The sequence below is a fragment of the Triticum aestivum genome, chromosome 6A (assembly GCF_018294505.1).
Source record: "Triticum aestivum cultivar Chinese Spring chromosome 6A, IWGSC CS RefSeq v2.1, whole genome shotgun sequence".
Classification (NCBI taxonomy): Eukaryota; Viridiplantae; Streptophyta; class Magnoliopsida; order Poales; family Poaceae; genus Triticum; species Triticum aestivum.
In genome coordinates this window covers 622,016,637-622,036,680 of record NC_057809.1, presented here as the reverse complement: position 1 = coordinate 622,036,680, position 20,044 = coordinate 622,016,637, and the positions used below count along the sequence as shown (strand labels likewise).

At 45.7% G+C, this 20,044-nt stretch overlaps 1 protein-coding gene and 2 pseudogenes across 1 annotated transcript; 1 reads left to right on the top strand and 2 right to left on the bottom strand.

The window, feature by feature from the left end:
- Positions 1-1,006: 1,006 nt before the first annotated feature.
- LOC123129874 (BTB/POZ and MATH domain-containing protein 2-like) lies at positions 1,007-2,126 on the bottom strand (annotated as a pseudogene).
- Positions 2,127-2,842: 716 nt separating this feature from the next.
- LOC123131483 (BTB/POZ and MATH domain-containing protein 2-like) lies at positions 2,843-10,736 on the bottom strand (annotated as a pseudogene).
- A 5,986-nt stretch (positions 10,737-16,722) lies between these two features.
- On the top strand, positions 16,723-18,902 carry LOC123129236 (uncharacterized). The gene has a single exon (XM_044549475.1). The coding sequence runs from the start codon at positions 17,011-17,013 to the stop codon at positions 18,481-18,483; it is 1,473 nt and encodes a 490-aa protein (XP_044405410.1). The 5' UTR covers positions 16,723-17,010; the 3' UTR covers positions 18,484-18,902.
- The last annotated feature ends 1,142 nt before the right edge of the window (positions 18,903-20,044 follow it).

Sequence of the window (20,044 nt, the reverse complement as noted above, 5' to 3'; positions counted from 1 at the left end):
CCCTGGCCCGGTGGAACTATCGGTGATCTGGGAGATAAAACTCCCATTGAAGATACGCATCTTTCTCTGGCAATGGGTCTGAGGCCGCCTCCCGTCGGGGGCGGAGGTCAACAAACGTAACAGCCCTGGGATGGCCTCTGTCCCATTTGTTTGGTCTAGGAAGACTGTAACCACATCTTCTTCCGGTGCCCTGTAGCGCAGTTTCTATGGAGCTGCTTCCGGGAGGTCATTGGCGGCAATTGGTGCCATGACGACCTCCCGGACCTATTTGGGGAAGCCCTCAGGCTCCCGGCCCTAGCCGCCCCCCAATTTGGGTGGCTTTGGGCACTCTTCCTTGGACCCTTTGGTGTTTCCACAATAAACTAGTCATCGAGCGTATAATTCCATACCGTGTGATTGATGCAATCTATAAAACGTGTGGCTTCTTACAGCTCTGGAGACCACTTAGCAAGCGGTGCGACCCTGGCGTCATCGACAACATTATGGCAGGTCTTCGTTCCGCGGCATCGGCTTTCGCTCCTCCGCCACCTCCACCGCTACCACCCTCGAGCCGGATTAGCTATCTTTTTTAGACTTCTTTGGGGCTTGTTCCGCTGTGCCCCCAGCATGTCCGTTGCTTTATAATATAAAGCGGGGGGAAACCTTTTTTCTTAAAAAAAACATTTATGCCTTCCTTCGCTTCTGCCACGGATTATTAAAACAGAAATTTCCACCTCTGTTTTACCAAAAATAAATAAATAAAGCTGCCTACATATTTGCGTGGAACATATATATCCATACAGGAATGAAATGGAATTGCCACAAAGCATATATCACTCAACTTACAGACCGTCCATCCCAATCCCATGGAGGGACAATTTGCGCATATATTAGATTGAGCATATATATAGGAAACTTACACGGCAAGAAAAAAGCAAGACACGTGGACTACGGTCTCTCTACAGAATCATAAATATGTAAGAGCATCACTTCGGGTCTAAGGAATATTGTAAACAGAGAGTACGTGTTACTTCTGATTCGAAGCAATAAGCTTGGCAATGAGGTCGCTCAAAACAAAGGGTAGGTCTTAATTATATGTTCCCAGCCCTTAGTCGCCATTAACGTTTGCAAACACGAGGGAGATTGGGCTCGGATAAACTTCAAGCACGCCTCCTTCAGTCCACAGCAATGGTGCTGCTCGGCTAGAACCAGGGTGGACGCCACCGAGCTCACACTTATGTTGTGAGACAACTGCTTTTCACATATGAACTTGAGTCGTTGGATATCATATTTGTCTGCTGCTACCAACAAATCTTTCAGCCATTGCAGCCGCGTCTCATCATCTTCTTGTCCATGTTTCACAACTTCTGTTCCATCCTCCTTCTTCTCAAGGAACAAGTCTGTGTAGATGAAGGTAAGCAAAGCCCTGAATACTTTTGCTTCCATGTCTTCGATATGTATGGTGGTGGACGTATCGGTGCCCTCCTTCATGGGGTCAAAGAGTTGTGCCATGAAGACTTTAGACCTCTGTGTTGTAGACCATGATATCACACCTGGCGGTGAAAGAATCGGCCTCCAGATCCGTTTATCGTTCAAGAACGTCTTTTTTCATAAACCTGGTGTAGCCATAAGAAGAACCACCGGAAGGGAAGCTGCATGTTTCAGCATGACAAAAATAGACTGGGTTTTGCTTCTCAACCTGGTCGATGAGACTGAAACCAAACTTGGCTTCCACAGGCTTCTTGCCATCGTCGTCTTCATCAAGAAAAACATAGAGGGAAACAAAGTCGGCGCAATCCGAGCTCTTGCCGTTGGGGTAGTACTTGATATGCCAAATATAGCCTCCTACCTCAAATTGGCGAGAGGCGATGCCTTGACCAGTGGGTGTCAATTTCTTGGTGCACGAGTAGTTTTCGACAACAACCACATGGTACCCGCAGTCGGAGTTGGATTCAACGTAGGTCATGGTGGAGTCGGAGTCGGAGTTGGATTCAACCACGAGCTCTTGATTCGTGTATCAAAATTCCGTGCTTTCGTGGATTTTTCATTCATGTATCAAAATTTCCCATCAAAACTTGCCTACATTTTGTGCATGTATCAAATTAGATAATTAACAGCCAAGTTTACCTATTATGACCAAGCAGCATCCCGGCTTCAGTGCTGTTAAAGCTTCAGCATGAATGAACTATGTTTCTTTTATTCCATATACAGCGCCAACCGGATCCTGACTAAAATGCAGCCACAAAGAATGATTTCTTGGTCTATTTTTAGCAAGTGTATGTATGATTTTAGACTACAGATCGAGCATCTATGAATTTTCAGAGTGTGCGTTGATGTTGGTTGTGTGCATCTTAACTATCACAGACTGGGTGTTTACTCATTTTGTTTTGTATCTACTTGATGCTTCATTCTGAGTTAATAAAATCGCCCTTTTTCAAACGAAAATAAACTTGCCTACTTTTGCTGCCACCATTGGGTACACCTGAATTTTCAGACCATATATATTCCAGGAAGAGACGGATTTTCCTAATTTAGCATACATTCTACTTCAATAAAAGGGTTACATGACAGGGAAGACACCAAAGCAATAATAAGAGACAACACACAGAGTAATATATGAGGATAAAAAAAACTAGTTGTGAATGTTACAGATTGCTGTAATACGTAGTTTGACGCCTGACCGAATATTCCATGAAGAGATAATTTGTCCATATGTTGGATTTTCTTTCCGATTCCGCATATAGGAAAATTTTACATGACGGGAAAATTGAAAGCAAGACACTGCGGCCTCTCTAGAGTATCATTTGCATAAGGGGATCACTTCAGGAACAAGTGTGGAACATGTGTACCATATAGGAGAGTGTTATTTTTGTCGGTTCGAAGCAAGCTTGACAAAGAGCTCCTTCAAAACAGAGGGATAGGTCGAAACTACATGATCCCAGCCATCGGTCGTCGTTACTGTTTGTAAGCATGAGGGGGACTGGACTTGGATAAACTTCAAGCATGCCTCCTTCAATCCGTGGCAGTGGTGCTGCTCGGCTAGAGCAAGAGTGGACATCACCGAGCTCACACCTATGCTGTCAGACAATTGCCTTTCTGATATGCACTTGAGCCGTCGAAGATCGTACCTATCTGCCGCCACAAACAAGTCCTGGATCCATTGAATCCACATTTCATCCTCTGTTGCTTCCTCTTTTTGTCCTCCTTCTAAAACCTGTGACACTTCTTCCTCCTCCATGTCGTCCTTCTCTATCTCAGTGAACGAGTCTGACAGCATAGGTGTGAGCTCTATTGTTTCCTCTTTTTGTCCTCCTTCCAAAACCTGTGACACTTCTTCCTCCTCCATGTCGTCCTTCTCTATCTCAGGGAATGAGTCTGTGTAGATGAATCTAAGCAATTCATGTCTTTGATATGTATGACACCGGACGTTGTAGTGCCCCCCTTCCTGGGACCAAAGAGTTGTGCCATGAAGACTTTGGACCGGGCTGCAAGCACACAACGATGTGCGCGCCACTAACCTCGAATGTCACATCAGCACCCACCTTGGTTTGAAGGAGAGTATGAAAATGCTGGTCTATGTCAGAGAGGAGCACCTTGGTGTCGTGACCACTGGCATCCTCGGTGTTGGGATCCTTGCAAACCATTATGTCACACCGGATGGTGAAAGAATCGCCCTTTAGATGCGCGGATCGTTCAAGGGCATCTTTTCTAAGAAACTTCCTGGTGCCCCAGGAATCACTGTCGTCGTCGGCGAACCTGCAGGCTTGATTGGTTGCACGAATGTACATTGGCATCTGCTCCTCAACTTGATCGATGAAACTAAAACTGAACCTGGCATCCACTGGTTTGTCGTCTTGACGGAAAAGGGATACATAGAGACAGATGAAGTCGGCCCAGTTCGGGTTCTCGCCATTAGGGAAGTACTCAAGGAACCAAGCATGGCCTCCTACCACAAAAGCACCAGAGCTGATGCAAACGGCGACGGGTGTGTCTTCTTTGGTACGCGAGTAGCCATTGACCATAAGGAGGTGGTAGCCGTTGTTCGTGCCGGCGTCGACGGCCCATGTGTTGCAAGAGCACCCCTCATGGCCTTGGACGATGGATACACCGGTGAAGGAAGACATGACGAACCTACCACTGTCAGTGTCGTAGTCACCGCCGAGCCCCTAACTGTGCGCCAAGGTTGCGCGTCGCAGGAAACAGAGGGATTGATTGGTTGTCTCGCATATAAACATGGCCGGCCGGCCGGATCGTGTCCTACTCCAAATCCAAATCTGTAAGACACGGCAACACTTGCCTTATTGTTATTGGGTACGGCAAGCTGCCAAATCCAGCACGCTAATTTTTTTTTGAGGGTAAATCCAGCACGCTAATTAATTATATACAAACTCTAATGGTAAAAGATTTATTGAATAAAATACCGTCGATCAAAATTTCCCATCCCAGCAAAACTTGCCTGCATTCTGTGTGGAACATGTGCGTATGTGTCAAATCAGATTAAATTATTATTGATGGCCAAGTTTTTTTTGAGGGAAATGCCATCATGACGGTTTATATTTCATGTGAAAACAGGGCTACATCGTTTGAGAGTACATCAAGAAGATAGTCCGGAGCCTCGGTCTGCCACACAATAGTTCTCGAGGGCTCCAACTTTGTAGCCAACAAATCAGCCGCCATATTGGCCTCCCTAGGACAATGACAGAACTTAACAGAAATAAAATTACGACATAAAAAAGCACACTCTTCATAGATGGCTGCAGCTGGACCTAACGAATTTCCTCCATGTTGCATGGTGTCAATCACCTCCATGCAATCAGCTTGGATCTCCACCTTATTGCATCCAACATTGTTCGCCAGAATCAGCCCGTCCTTGAGGCCTCTAGCCTCTGCCGTTGCTGCGTCCTCAGCGAAAGGGATATTGCTCGCCGACGCCGCAATGAACGCTCCCATGGAGTCTCTAATAATGGACCCCGTTCCGCCAGTGCCGCTATCTGCATCGAAGGAAGCATCGACATTTAGACTGACGAAACCTTTGGGTGGTCTAGTCCAACCATGCCGCTGGATCCGCCTCGCACCTTGCTTCCTTGATCTCATGAAGTTCTTTGTCAGAGTGACAATAGCTTGGGCCGAACAAGCCGGCTCCCGCATGGCCTCACCATGGGTGAAGCACCGGCGTTCCCACCATATATACCACAGGGCCACCGCCACCAGCTCCTTCCTGGACACGCCCGGGAGCGCCGGGACGGCGGCATTGGGCATCAACAGCAAATCTCCTAGGACCGACGAGCCCTCCGACTCAGCTTCACATAGCTCATTTATAATAGAGTTCAAACCAAGCTTTGCCCGAATTTCTTGGACCTGTTGCATCTGGAAAACGAATGGCGAACACTCTCGCAGTCTGATTCACAAATTGGGCAGTCCAATGTTGTGATCATATGTCAGTTTGCCAACACACCCGACACGGAATTGCACCATACAGGGCTCGCCATACATGCACTTTAATTTTAGCCGGTACTCGAAGCTTCCATAGAATGCGCCAAACTGGACTAGTACTTGAGGACAATACCGAATTTGTTTGTCTCAACTTCCGTCCTGATCCCACTCCACGTGATAAGTCGTCTTGACCGAGAAAATTCCAGTTTTTTTGTAGTGCCATGAAACAAAGTCCTCCATCATCCCCGTAGCCAGGGGTATATTCAAAATACATTTGCATCAATGGGCCGGAATATATGTCTGATAAGTTGCTCATCCCAACACCCATTGTCCACGTCAATCAGTTCAGACACTTTCGTGAGTATGATATTACCTCGTGGAGTCATTACCTTACTGTTTGGGCTGCTAGATACCCATGGATCACTCCGAATGCTTATTTGTGTGCCATCTCCCACTCTCCATATATATCCTTTTTTGAAAGTCTAAACACCACTCCGCAAGCTCTGCCACGTATAAGAACTGCTTTCTTGAGGGAACAATTCAGTAAATTGTCGTCCGGGAAATACTTTGCCCTCAATACTCTGGCACACAAAGAGTCTGGTTCTGCTAGCAGTCTCCAGCACTGTTTAGCTAGGAGAGCCAGGTTGAAACAGTGTACATCACTGAAACCCATACCTCCGTTGCTCTTTGGCACACACATCTTCCACCACGCGAACAAGTGCATGTGCTTCTTCTCATCCTCATCTCCCCACCAGTACTGTGACATAGCGGTTGTTATCGCATTGCAAATTTGTTTTGGTAGTTTAAAGACTAGCATGGCATATGAAGGAATGGCTTGAATAACAGCTTTCAACAACACTTCTTTCCCTCCAAAGGAGAGCTTCTTCTCCTTCCATCCTCTGATCCTGTTCAAGATTCTATCAACAATATGTTGGAAACAGTCAGTTCTCTCCACCCCAACAATCGGGGGCAGCCCCAAATACTTGTCTGTAATTGCCTTGGCCATAATGTTCAATGTGGTACAAACCTCAGCCCACACTTCCACCGATGTACAAGGGCTAAAGAAAATGCTCGATTTAGCCTCGCTCACCAGTTGCCCCGAGGTAGCACAATAATCATCAAGAGCGTGGCGAAGGCTGGCGGCATTGCTTGCATCTGCTCACATCATAATGAGGGAGTCGTCCACAAAGAGAAAATGAGAAACGGCCGGGGCATCCCGGCATACTCTCACCCCTATCAAATTACCCATCTCCTCCTCATGAATGAGCAAACTAGAGAGGCCCTCCGCACAAATTAAAAAAAGATAAGGTGATAGCGGGTCTCCTTGGCGGAGGCCTCGAGTTGGAACAAAGAAATCTGTGAGAGACTTATTAAACGAACTTGATACTTTACTGACCGTACACACTCCATAATGAGTGACACCCAATCTGATTTGAATCCCATCCGAAGCATGATTCTCTCGAGAAACACCCACTCGACCCTGCATAGGCCTTGTGCATGTCAAGTTTTACCGCACATATTCCGAACTTCCCGGTTCTCTTCCTCTTGATAGCATGATAAGTCTCAAAAGCAACTAAAAAGTTGTCCGTAATCAAGAGCCCGGGGACAAAAGCGCTTTGATTAGGTGAAATAAGCTCCGGCAACATATTTTTTAGCCTATTGGCTAGCAGTTTCGAAAACACCTTATAAACCACATTGCAAAGACTTATCGGACGGAACTGTGTGATTACCTCCGGATTTTCCACCTTTGGGATAAGAACAATTGTAGTGTTGTTACATCCTTCCGGTATCTTCCTATTATTATCTGCCATCAACACTTCGCCAATCAGATCCTCGCCAATTATGTGCCAGAACCTTTTATAGAACACCGCATGCAGTCCATCAGGCCCCGGTGCTTTAAGATCACCAATGTTATACAGTGCTCTCTTTACTTCATCCCTGGAATAGGGTCTCATTAGTTCCTCATTCATCGCATCAGAGACCCTAGGCTTTACCTTGTCCAAAACAGTTTGGTCCGGTTCTTGCACATCCGAGGAAAAAAAGTCCCTCAAAATAGTGCGCCACATGGCCCTTAAGTTGGTTCTCCTCCTCAATCCAGTCCCCAGACTCTCCTTTCAATTTCTTGATAATTTTCTTCTTGCGTTTCCCAGTGGCTGCACGATGAAAGAAATCTGTGTTTTGATCACCCCGACAAAGCCAATCAGCACGTCCTCTCTGCATCCAGTATATCTCCTCTTGTTCAAGTAGATTTTCAATCTGCATGTGTAGGTCGTGTTGCCGAGCTACTGCCTCGCCCATCAACGGCCCGACAACACATCATTTAACTCTTTCTGGAGTTTCCTCAACCGGATTCTAGGACCCTTTAGTGTCTCCTTATCCCAAGTGTGCAAAGTAGCATGAATATCCCCTGTCACTTGAGAGTGAGGCTCGGTCCCTCTGGCTTTTGCACGATCCCAGGCAGCTTGAACTATCACCTCCACATCCTCCTCCGCAAGCCACCTAGCTTCGAATTTCCTCGGTCCCGGCGGACCCCTTGGCTGTAATCCTAGCTGAAAGTCAGTATCAATTAGGATCGGCCGGTGATCTGATTTATTAAACGGTTCGTTCACAACACCATATGCTGGGAAAAGATCAGCCCAAGAGCTACTTGAAACTGCTCTGTCAAGTCGCTCTCGTATTCGACCTCTACGCCAGCTGAAAATGTCGCCCGAGTAACCAAGGTCATCGAGCCCGCAGTCGCTCAGGGCACTGCTAAAAGCCTGCATACATCGCTGAGGGCGTGCAGCCCCTCCTTCCTTCTCACGAGCTTGCAAAATTTCATTAAAATCCCCTGCCACTAACCATGGCAGATTAGTCGTCGCGTGCAAACCTCGCAAATATTCCCACGAAAGATGCTTTCGGTCACTACTTGGCTCGCCGTAGAAGCCTGTGAAGCGCCATTCCGCTGCTGTCGTCTCCTTAAAGCTTATATCTATGTAATTTGAATGAACAGCCCTAGATGAGACTCTCAGGCTAGTTTGCCAAAGCATGATCAGTCCTCCACTTCTGCCGTCACTTTCCGAAACTTCCATCTCGTCAAAACCTAACCTCCTTCTCAATTTCCCTGCCTTAGCCATGTCCAGGTGTGTTTCAGACAGGAACAACACATCTGGTTAGAACTAGTATGCTGGAATTGTTTGTCTCCTGTTGAATGAACTAGTATAATAGCACCAGCTCCTGAAACAACTGGCTAGAACGAACGAACAAATAAATAAAATGCGTCTCCAATAATTTCTTGGTCTATTTCTAGCAAGTGTATGTGTGATTTTAGACTACAGATTGAGCATCTATGAATTTTCAGTTTGTATTCCCAGATCCTCCTCCTCGCACCCACACGGCCAGTCATCATGAAGCCACTAAAATCAACAAGGTTTTGCTTCGTTAGTCGCGGATTATCAACTTTTTAAATTACCTGGATGAAGACGCAACCAACAGCATCAAGGAATCATTCTCTCCCATTGGAGGCACACATGGTGAATTGGTGAGGGCTCAAGGTGTCAGCTAAAAAATGCTTCAGCGAGCATCGCCATGTTGAGTGAATTGCAGTTTCACGGCAATATTTGCAAGGCTACCTATATGATATCCGTAGCCAGAGCAAAGATTCAAAATTCCTATACAAGTGGGTAATTCTAGCCAGCGTCAACAAGCAGCAATCTAATCTCGACAATAATAGTCATGTCCACCCTCACACTTGATGAAGGTTCAAGGTTGTGCAACATATATTGTCAGGTGCATCTGCAGCATCAGGATATTGCCACTGCCTTTGAACAGAGCATCAACTTGGGTAGTGAATGCCAGAAAAAATAAATGGGTCTTTGTGAGTAGCAACACAAGGACTCACAAAGAGATGTTTGTTAAAATACGCGTATGCTTGTACTGACTCTCCCAGAACATGCAAACAGATAAGAAAATTGACATTAATCGACAACAATGTGCTCAAAGCTCAGTTAGTTGCATACCTATCTTAGGAAGAGTATAGCTCCAAGTAAATTGACCTAAAGATATTTATATTACATAAAGAAAAGTATAGCCCTTGTGGGTGCGCTCAAAGCTATCCCCAGCTTTTCATCGCAGAAAAATGACAGCAATCAACCATCTACGCTTCAAAATACACCAGAATGGATGCCATCTTTTCAGGTACAGAGCCCAAGATTTGACACTCTGGCTGCTCAAGACAACAAGAAATCCTGATGATCTTTTGTCTTGTCTACCAGCAGGTTCGTTCCCCAAAATACAGGTTCATAAAAACATCTACATTATTCTTCTTCATTGATAACCACTAGAAAAGGGATTTACATGACAGCAAAGGCACAAAGCAACAATTTCTTGGTATGAGACAGCACAGAGAAATATATGAGGATTAAACGACAGCCAGTTAAGGAACTTGCATAATAATGCGATTTTGATGCTCACACCTGAATGTACATACAGACCACCCATTTTACAGAGACAATTTGGCCATATATGAGGGTTTTACATAAACATCTACATTACCTGATGAGAAGAAAAGCAAGACGCACAGACTACCTACCATCTCTCCAGAGGATCCCATATATGCATAAGAGTGCCACTACAGGCCTAAGGAAGATGCATACCAGATATGTAGTGTTACTACGTGCACCGGTTCAAAGCAATCTTGGCAATGATCTCCTTCAAATCGCCCAGATGCAGAGGCCGGGGGTCGTCCTCCTTTTCTAAAAAAATAAAAAATCCTTCAAAACCGAGGGATAGGTTGAAACTACATGATCCCAGCCATTGGCTGCCATTACTTGTTGCAAGCAACCATGATGTCACAGCGGATGGTGAAACAATCCCCCTTTAGATCTGATGACCGTTCGAGGGCGTCTCTTCTCAGAAACTTGTCGCTGCCCCAGGAAATAGCAGTGCTGGAGAAGCTGCAGGTCTTGTTGGCATCACGAATGAACATTGGATTGTGCTGCTCAACCTGGTCGATGAGACTAAAGCTGAACATGGCCTCCACGACCATGTCGAAAGGGTCGTCGTCGAAAGGGTCGTCGAAGAGGAGGGTAACGTAGAGAGAGATGAAGTCGGTGCAGTCCTTGTTTATGCCGTTGGGGTAGTAGTCGACGTACCAATCATGGCCTCCCACCGTGAAAAGATCTCTCGCCGGTGGGTAGCTCCTCTTTGGTGCGCGAGTAGGCCCGGACCATGAGCAGGTGGTACCCTACCCACTGTCCGCGTCACCAGCGTAGATGGCCGACGTGTCGCAGGAGCTCTGCTTGCCGCCGTCGACGACAGACACACCGGCCGGTGAACATGGACATGGGAGACCTGCCAGTCACCATTGAAACCAACCCAAAGTTTCAGAGTTGGGGTATTTGAAAAGGATTGGTCCGGCTTTCTGTAGCCCAATCAATCATATTTGTGTCAGGGGTTGATGAAAGCTAAACCTTTCTTTATGCTGGAACTATTTGCGCACCAAGAAACCTATTTACATAGTACAAATTTACATGGCATGGCATGGCAAACAAGAATCTCTCTGGTGCGAATTTGTTTGTATCTCAAACAAGTTAAGTTTCAGTTCCAGTTTATTGAGGCAGATAATTTAGAGTGCCCAAGTTGTCAGTCTACTGAATTTAACTAAATCATCTACTATCAATTTTCACTCTGGTGCGAATTTAGAGTGCAGAAGCCTCTGATTTCCAGAATCATCAGGACATGTCTCTAGTGAATTTTGGGCGCTCATCTCAACAGTCATAGAAGAATTGATGGCATTTTGGACTGATGATGCCATTTTCATGATTGTTTGGACGAAATTGGGGTTCCTTCATTCGGAATTGGAGTAAAAGAAAGGTTTCAGAATTGCGCCGGCGGGAGCACAGAGCAGGAAGTTGCTCCTCGCCGCACGCGCCGACGTCGGTCCTCCCCTCCCCTCCTCAGAAAGAGAGCCGCACCGCCGTGGCTCCTCCACTCCTCAGAAAGAGAGACGGAGATGGAGTTGGCGCCTGACTAGAGCTAGGGTTGCTAACTTACCACATTAGTTGGGCTTTCATTTTAGGGCCTTCAGCCCACCCCCTCTCAAATAAAAAAAGAAGAACTGGACAAAGATGATATTATGCCAGGTGAAAATCGGAAAAATCGGATCGCATCAACCGCCTCGACAGCCGTTGGATGGTGTGCGGGACATCCATTATATCTCTACCCACGTCAAAAGTGCATCTCTGCCCGTTCTCAACATGGCTTGTGTTGCATTCGGGGCTTGCAACACGACAAGTGTTGTGTTTCGTGAAACTGTTTTCTAAGGTTCATCTAGAAAAAACTCATTGCCACATGCTCTTTGTGTCTACGCAACACATGGTCATGTTGCAATCTCTGGCTGAGCTCTCACACACGTGTCACATGTTTCACGCTGCCCCATTCTTTGCAACATGGTCCCTGTTGCAATCTTAGGCTGGACTCTCACAAACACATCACGTGCCTCACGTTGCCATATCCTTTGTGACATGCATGGGCCATCTTGCAATCCTGGGCAAAGCTCCCACACATGTGTCATCTGCAATATGGGTCATGTTGTAATCCCGAACTGAGGTCCCACACATGTGTCATTTGCGATGTGGGTCTTATTACAATCCTTAATACATGTCATGCACCTTGTGTTGTCCTCAGTCTCTGCAACATGGCACGCGTTTGTGGATTGTAACATGGGCCATGTTACAAAGCCCGACTTAGCTTCCAAGGGAACAAACATCGCGTGCGCGAGGCGGCGGATGGCCCAATGGAAATTAGTCGATCGAGCGCTAGTCTTTTCCTATTATTACGGTGGTTGTCCGGCATCTAGCAATTTGGGTTAGCATTTTATCTTGTCCGCAACTAGATAGGAAGACGTCTCACCTCCTCAGTGAGGCACCATGCATCGCTGCTATTGGGTCGGCCTAGTAGCTTTGTTTTCTTTTTCTTTCTTATTTGCTTCTCGTTCATTCATTTTTTGTTTCCTTTTTGTTTTCAAACTTTTAGTTATAATTTTTTAATATCTCAAAACTTAATTTAATTAAAGTACTTAAAAACGTTAACGCAGTGTAAAAAAATTTGTGCCATTTTTAAAAATGTTTTACCATTCAAAAATTGTTCACCCCATTCAAAAAAATTAATGTTTTTTGAAAAAATATTTATACAGGGGGAAAATATTCACCTAGTTTTCCAAACAATGTATTATTAAAATAGTTGTCCATGACATTTAAAAAAATTTCAAACATTTCAAAATATGTTATTAATATTTTTTAAAAATGATTTACAATGTAAAGTAAATGTTTGTGTCACTTCAAAAATGTTCCATACCATTCAAAAAATGTTCTACGTTTATTTGATAAATACTTAACATGTATTACGAAAATGTTCAAAATGTATTCAAAATTTTGTCATGTATTTAAAAAATGTTCACATCTACACAGAAAATGTACAAGATGTATAAAAAGCAGGCATCTATTTAAAAAAAGGGAAATAACAAGAAAATACAAAAAAAGGAAAAAATAAAACCAAAGAACAGGTAACGAAACAAAAAAAATGGCATGGAAGGTTCTAAAACCGTCCTTAGATTTATGAAATAGTGTAATGAAAATAAGAAGTGCTTCAAGTCATTGCTATTTGACTTGGACCTTCTGAAAAAGTCAAGGTAAGGACAAACTAATGATAAACCTCTGAAAGAGTTTCCATATTGACCTTGGACACATAAGAGTTTAGGATACATGGTATGTGTTGCGATTGCAACATGGGCCATGTGACAAAGCCCGGCTGAGCTCCCATAGGGACATGTGTCATGCAATCGAGGCGGCGGATGGCACAATGGAAATCATTCGGTTAAGCGCTAACCTTTCCTATTATTATGGCGGTTGTCAGGCGTCCGGTAAATTAGGGCAGCACTATCTTGCCTGCAACGAGACAGGAGGAGGTCTCGCATCAGTGAGGCACCTCGCATCGTTGTGTATTGGGCTGAATCAATAGCTTTTTTTTTTCTTCTTTGCTACTCATTCCTTCTTTTTTTTTCTTTATTTTTTTTATATTTTTTGCTAGAATTCAACCCAACTATATGGAAGTGATAACGAACAAAAACCTGGACAACCAAAACATCTTCTCCTGTTGAACGAACACCATCCAAAAACCTGGACTAAATACCAAAAATATACAAAACACATATGTGAAATCTAGGACTCAAACCCAGCGGGCTGGTTCCACCACAAAGAACATAACCAACTAAGCAAACTTCACACTTCTTAAAAAAATACAATTTACTCGTAAAAGCTTGTGTTGTGATAAAGGACGTTTTATTGACTCTTAACGTTGCATCAAGGATATACAAGCACAATATGTTCACACACATGTCTTTTGCATAGTTAGCATGCACACACTTGACTCATTTATCTTTCTGGATACCTCCAACCCATAATTTTGTCACACATCAAACCTTGACCAATCTATTTCTACTTTGTTCCTTGCACACCAGAGTAGCATCATATCAAATTAAATTCATCCAAAGCTTCAAGCCATGCATGATTAACATTCTAGACATTTTTTTTTGTTTTTGAAGACCAATAACAGGATTTTTTGCATCTCCACCCACCATTGCCGCCATATGCCACTATAAAAGGTCCAAGTAGTTTGAGATGTAGACCAATTCGTAGCTATTTTATTTCGCTAGAGTGGGTGGGCTTCGAGACATTTCTACTATTCTTGTACTTTTGGATCGATTTTTATCACATACTCACTTGGGCTTTTAGTTTTGTTGAGCATGGGTGCCTTGTTTGTGGTGTACCTCGCTTTTGTTCAATTTTCGTGAGTTCTGGAAAGGCTACCATTTCGGTGAGCTCATCTGAGATGCGAGACAAACAATCAGACTTGATTACAATTTGCAAATAGGAATTGGAGGCATCTAGAAAGATTCACAACTCTAATCAACTTCGACCGTTTCTCTCGCATCTTAGATGAGCTCACCGAAATGGTAGCCTTTCCATAACTCACGAAAACTGAACAAAAGTGAGGTACACCACAAAGAAGGTAGGCAAGCTCAACAAAACTAAAACCCCGAGTGAGTATGTGATACAATCAATTCGAAACTACAAAACCAATAGGAATGCCTTGGCAGCCCACCCTACTCTCGCAAATCGAAATATCCATGAACTAGTCTAAATCTCAAACCCCTTGGACCTTTATAGTGGCATATGGTGGTGGTGGTGGTTCGAGAGGGGTAATACTTTCGTTGTTGTTCTTGTAAATGAACACACGTGCGTGCCTTGCTTGTGAAGAGGGACACAAGCCCCATTTAAAGGTTAGGAGCAATGGGAAATAAATCCTTGAGTCGTCACCAATTGGTTGGGATTTGGTTTTGTTGGCATCAGTAGTTTATGTTGTCCCAATTTCTGTATTGTTTGTTTCTTCAACCCTAGCCGCCGCAGACTCATCTCTCATTCATCAACAATGCATCCAAGACCATTTCCATTCCTGCTCCATCCACCACTATAGAAAAGAGGGACAAGATCAAGGGAAGACGATGAGGCTCCACCACCACGTGCATCGGCCCCATCTCCACCATGTAGGCACCTCCACCAGCGCCGCCCTCATCATCACCACCGTCGGTGCCACCACCATCATATCATCAGCGCCGCCATCTCCACCAACACCGCCATGCCTTCTACCTTCACCGCTTCGATGACGCTTGTAACTTAACCCTCTCCTCTATGTATATGTATTGAACGCATATATAGAGACCTGGAGGCCCAGGAAGAAGTCCATGTCACAACAGTGTGTCCTACAAAGAAGATCACCAGCATCTCAACACACTACATCGCAAATTGAGCATAAAACCACTTATTAATCCACAAGCTCCCCTGCTAGGATTTTAGCTTCTTTTACCCATCAAATACCATCGTAATTTGCTTGGAGGTAAAAGATTCTGACTATGGAAATAAGTAGACCTATTAGCCACATCAAGGCCCTGGATGTGGGTAAGCTGAGTGTCTTCGTCAACGTCATCGGTGCGAGATTCATCGATTGGATCCATGTATCGCCCCCACATCCACTCTCTGGACTATGCATACATGTGTAAACATGCCTGTGGATTTTTGGTACATTCCCAATCCCCCTTTAGTGTTAGCAATTCGACGGTTTTTGTTGTTCGATGAAAACACAATGTCATTTCCTCGGCTAATCTGGTAGTACAGTAGCGTAAAAGGCAACAATTTTGGGAAAAGGATAAACAAAATAAGAGTATTTTGTTGTTACCAAATAGCACATTACATTAGTAGGAAATACAAAATGTACATGTATTTTTGCGAAAAAGGTTTTGAAGCTTATTGTGCTTTCTAGAAACTTCAAATTCAACCAAAAATCCAGAACCATTCTAATGAGTAGTAGCATATAGGTAGACTAGGATGGAATTTGGGTCGTCCATTCTCCGGTGCCTCCCGTATATATACATCCCGGGCAATTTCTTCCCCTTAGTTTTCTTCATTTCATTTCCCAAATCAAAGTCGACCATTAGGGGTTAACAACTACATTGTGTTAGTGTTGTAACTAACAAAGTTGCTTGTGAATCTTTCTGGATGCCTCCAATTCCTAGTTTCCAATTATAATTAGCTTGATCGACTCGATACAAAACTACGAGACAAGTAGAAATGCATAGGCAGCCCACCCCGCTCTAGCAAATCAAAATAGCTATGAATTGGTCTAAATTGCAAACTCCATCGACACCTTTATAGTGGCATATGGTGGTGGTGGTGGGAGAGGTGTAGTACTTTGGTTGTTGTGCTTGTAAATGAACACATGTGTGTGCCTTGCTAGTGAAGAGGGACGGCGCCAATGAATGGCTAGGAGCAATGGAAATGAAATCGATTGGCTGGGATTTGTGTTTGTTGGCATCCGTAGTTTATGTAGTTTGTGCATCGTTGGCATGGATAGAATAGCAGCATTTGAAATCTCGTTGTCACGAGTCTCTTTGTCAGCACCCATCAGCGCGAGAGTATCCGGCGAGATCCATCGTCTCGCCCACATCTCCATGCTCTGTATTATGCATACATATCCCCTCCGGTGGTAGCAAAAAGGTAGCAATAATACATCAGCATGAAGCACACAAAAGAAACCAAAAATTGTTATGAAAAAGGTGTTGAAGGCTCACAAGGTCTCTAGAAACTTGAAATCCAACCAAAAATCGAGAAAAAGAATAGTAGGTAGGTTTGGTAGAGCAGGATGGAATCTGGGCCGTCCATTGTGGGCACGCGTCCTATATAAGCATCCCGGACAGGTTTTCTCCGCTCCATTCCATTCCCCAAATCGAAACCCAAATCCAAATCGAATCGAATCGAGGAACAATTTGCGAAACGGAACTGCCAACTCTTCCTTCCCCTCGATTCGCTCGCTCGCCAATCCCACCCACCGCCGCCGCCGCCGGTCGAACTCCGGCGACGAAGCTCGCTCGCTCACTAGCTAGGGTTAGGGTTAGGATTGGGCCGCCGCGAGTTGTTCCTGCTTGCTTGATTAATCTCCGGTCCGGTCCGATCCGATCCACCGCCGATTCGGTCGATTTGAAACCCTAGAAATCCTCCCAAGGTGATGGATCCCAGCCAGATGATGCCCCGTAGCTTCCCCATGTGGCCGCCGCCGCCCCCGCCCGCCGCCTCCGACGCCATGCCTCCCCCGCCGCTGCCGCTGCCCCAGCCCTTCCTCGCCCCGCCCCAGCCCAACCGCGGCTGGAAGCGCAAGAACAACCCCAACAACAACCCCAACCTCGCCGGCGGCGGCGCCTACCAGCCCCCCGCCATCGGCGACCTGCAGGTGCAGAACCGCGCCAAGGCCCGCCGCTGGTTCAACAACCCCAACAACGCCGGCGGCGGCGGCAACCCCAACAACGCCGGCGGCCGCAAGTACTTCTTCCCCAAGTCCAACAAGGGGGGCAACAAGGCCAAGGCGCCGCGCAACACCACCTCCTTCATCATCCGGGCCAAGCGGGCGGGGGGCATCGCCTCGCTCGTCTCCCCCTGCCCCGTCACCCCCGCCGTGCTCCCCACCCCGCGCATCTCCCCCTCCCGCGAGGGCCTCTCCGACATGGCCCAGCAGCAGTGGGGCGTGGACGGATACGGCTCCATGAAGGGCCTCATCCGCCTCCGAGCCTCCTCCCCACGCCACCCCGACGCCGAAGGGGATGACGACGACTCCAGCAGCGGCAGCGACGTCGAGGAGCACGTCGAGGTCGAGCGCCGCCTCGACCACGACCTCAGCCGCTTCGAGATGGTCTACCCCGGCGGGATGGCCAACGGAGCCGCCGGCTACGTCTTGGAGGACCTCGACGATGAGTACGACCAGGACGTGCACGTCGCCAGGCTCGAGGAGGAGAACCTGACTCTCAAGGAGAGGCTCTTTCTCATGGAGCAGGAGGTCGGTGACATGAGGCGCCGTCTCGAGGCCATCGAGGCGCGCTTTGCAGGGGCCGACGGGGTTGCTGCTGCTGGCAGCGCCGACAATGCTGCTCTTGTCCTCCAGCAGAGGGCTGATGCTGATGCTGAGAATGGCGTTGATGCCGCGCCTGTTGCAGGCGATGCTGTAATTGTTTCTCTGGAAGATGCTAATGCTAATGCTTCTGGTGCTGAAAATGCTAATCTACTTGAGAAAGCGAAGGGTGATGCTGCCTCTGCTTCTGATGACACTGTTGAGGATGCTCTGAAGATTGACACTGAGATGGATGTTGCTGCCTCTGCTTCTGCTAACGCAGTTGAATTTGCTCTGAAGAATGACACTGAGATGGGTGTTGCTGCCTCTGCTTCTGCCAACGCAGTTGAGTTTGCTCTGAAGAATGATACTGAGATGGGTGATGCTGGCAACTTGGTTGAGGAGGCTCTGGAGAATGTCACGGCGATGGCTGATGCCGTTTCTGGTGCTGATAATGCAGTCAAGGAGTCTGACATGAACAGGGGTGATGTAGAGCAGGAGAAAAGTGGTGAGGACATGGCCGGTGCAGGTTCAGAGAAGAATGCAGAGATGGCTGATACTACTGGAAGTGGAGAGGAAGAGGGCAAGGAGCAGGCCTGATGCTCCAGCTAGAAAACGGTGAACAGAGCAAGCAGGCCTCTGATGACGAGGGCTCCTGCTTGGAGATGGAAGATGGACAGTGGAAAAATGCACAAGGGTTTCCTTCCCTGGTTGTTTGTTACTGTACATACTTGCAGATGAAGCCATGCGGCGTGTTTCGGTCTTGGGGACTGAAACGTCGCGTGACCGAGGCGGTGGTTTGTCGGCGTCGGTGATGTTATATGTTTGTTGCCATTTTGAGTTCTCTATATTCGGAACCTGTAGTGTTTTAGCGGACTAGCTAAGCTGCTGCTCAAGGTGGTAGTAAGATACTCCTATGGATTTGTCGTTACTGTTAAGATGATGTTGTCAAGATGATGACTCTGTTATTGCTGTATCCATCCATACCGTGCTATCATGTTTATTAATTTGGTCTCGCATTATCGTGGTTATTTTGATTATTTTTTTGTGGTTTGCAATTTGAATTTACTCTGATGTGAATTGGGATAAGTTCGTATACTTCATCTGGTCTAGCTGGTGTTCCCTTTTCCCCTTCATACCCGTGAGTTTCAGGTAGCACATGATCCGGATTGCTCTATATGTCATCCTAGATTTTTATTTTTCTCTTGACTTTGTCTTATTTCCCCCAGAGCACAAATGTTCCATTTTGCATGAAAAAACGCCAAAATCCAGTTTTCAAATTTGTTTTCTGTTTGTTTTGTGTTTTTTAAATAAATCAGTTTCAAATTTGTTTTCGGTTTTTTGTTTGCGCCAAAAGCATATGCTCCTGGGAGCCGAAACGCCGCTCCCTCGATGGTCTTCTTTTCTTTCCATTTTTATGGAACAATTTTTTTTCGACAATTGTAAAATGCATTGGTGACCATTAAACTTGTGAGGACGGTCTCTTTCGCCTCGTGCGACGACAAAACTGGGCTTTTATTTGTCGAGACGGGGATAAAAAGGAAAGGAAGGGAGAGGTGTAGTGTTTTAGATACTCCTATGAATTTGTAGATACTCCTATGAATTTGTTGTTATTGTTAAGATGTAGTCAAGATGATGACTCTGTTATTGCTGTATCCATCCATACCGTGTTGTCATGTTTCTTAATTTGATCTCGCATTCTCGTCGTTATTTTGATTTTCTGCGGGTTGCAATTGGAATTTACTCTGCTGTGAATTGTAACAAGTGCATAAACTTCATCTGGTCTAGCTGAAGACCAAGATGGGCAACATGCTGGTCTTCCTTTTTCCGGATATTCAAATATGCTCTAGATGTCACCTGTAGATTTTTATATTTCACTGAACTTTATCTTATTTCCCCCTAGCAAAGCACAGATGTTCCTTTCTGATGAAAATTGTCAAAAATCACATCGGTTGCTACCGTGAACATGTAAAAATAGAAACCAAAAGTTTCCAAATTTGCTTTCTGTTTGTTTTGAGTTCTTTCTTCGCGCCAAAAAGCGTATGCTCTTGGGAGCCGAAACGCCGCTCCCTCGATAGTCTTCCTTTCTTTCCACTTTTACGACTCAACTTTTTTCGACAAAGATTAATTAAACTACCGAGACAGGTTAATTTGGCTTCTT

Coding starts and splice junctions, on each gene's coding strand:
- LOC123129236 (XM_044549475.1), top strand. CDS start 17,011: ATGGATCCCAGCCAGATGATGCCCCGTAGCTTCCCCATGTGGCCGCCG.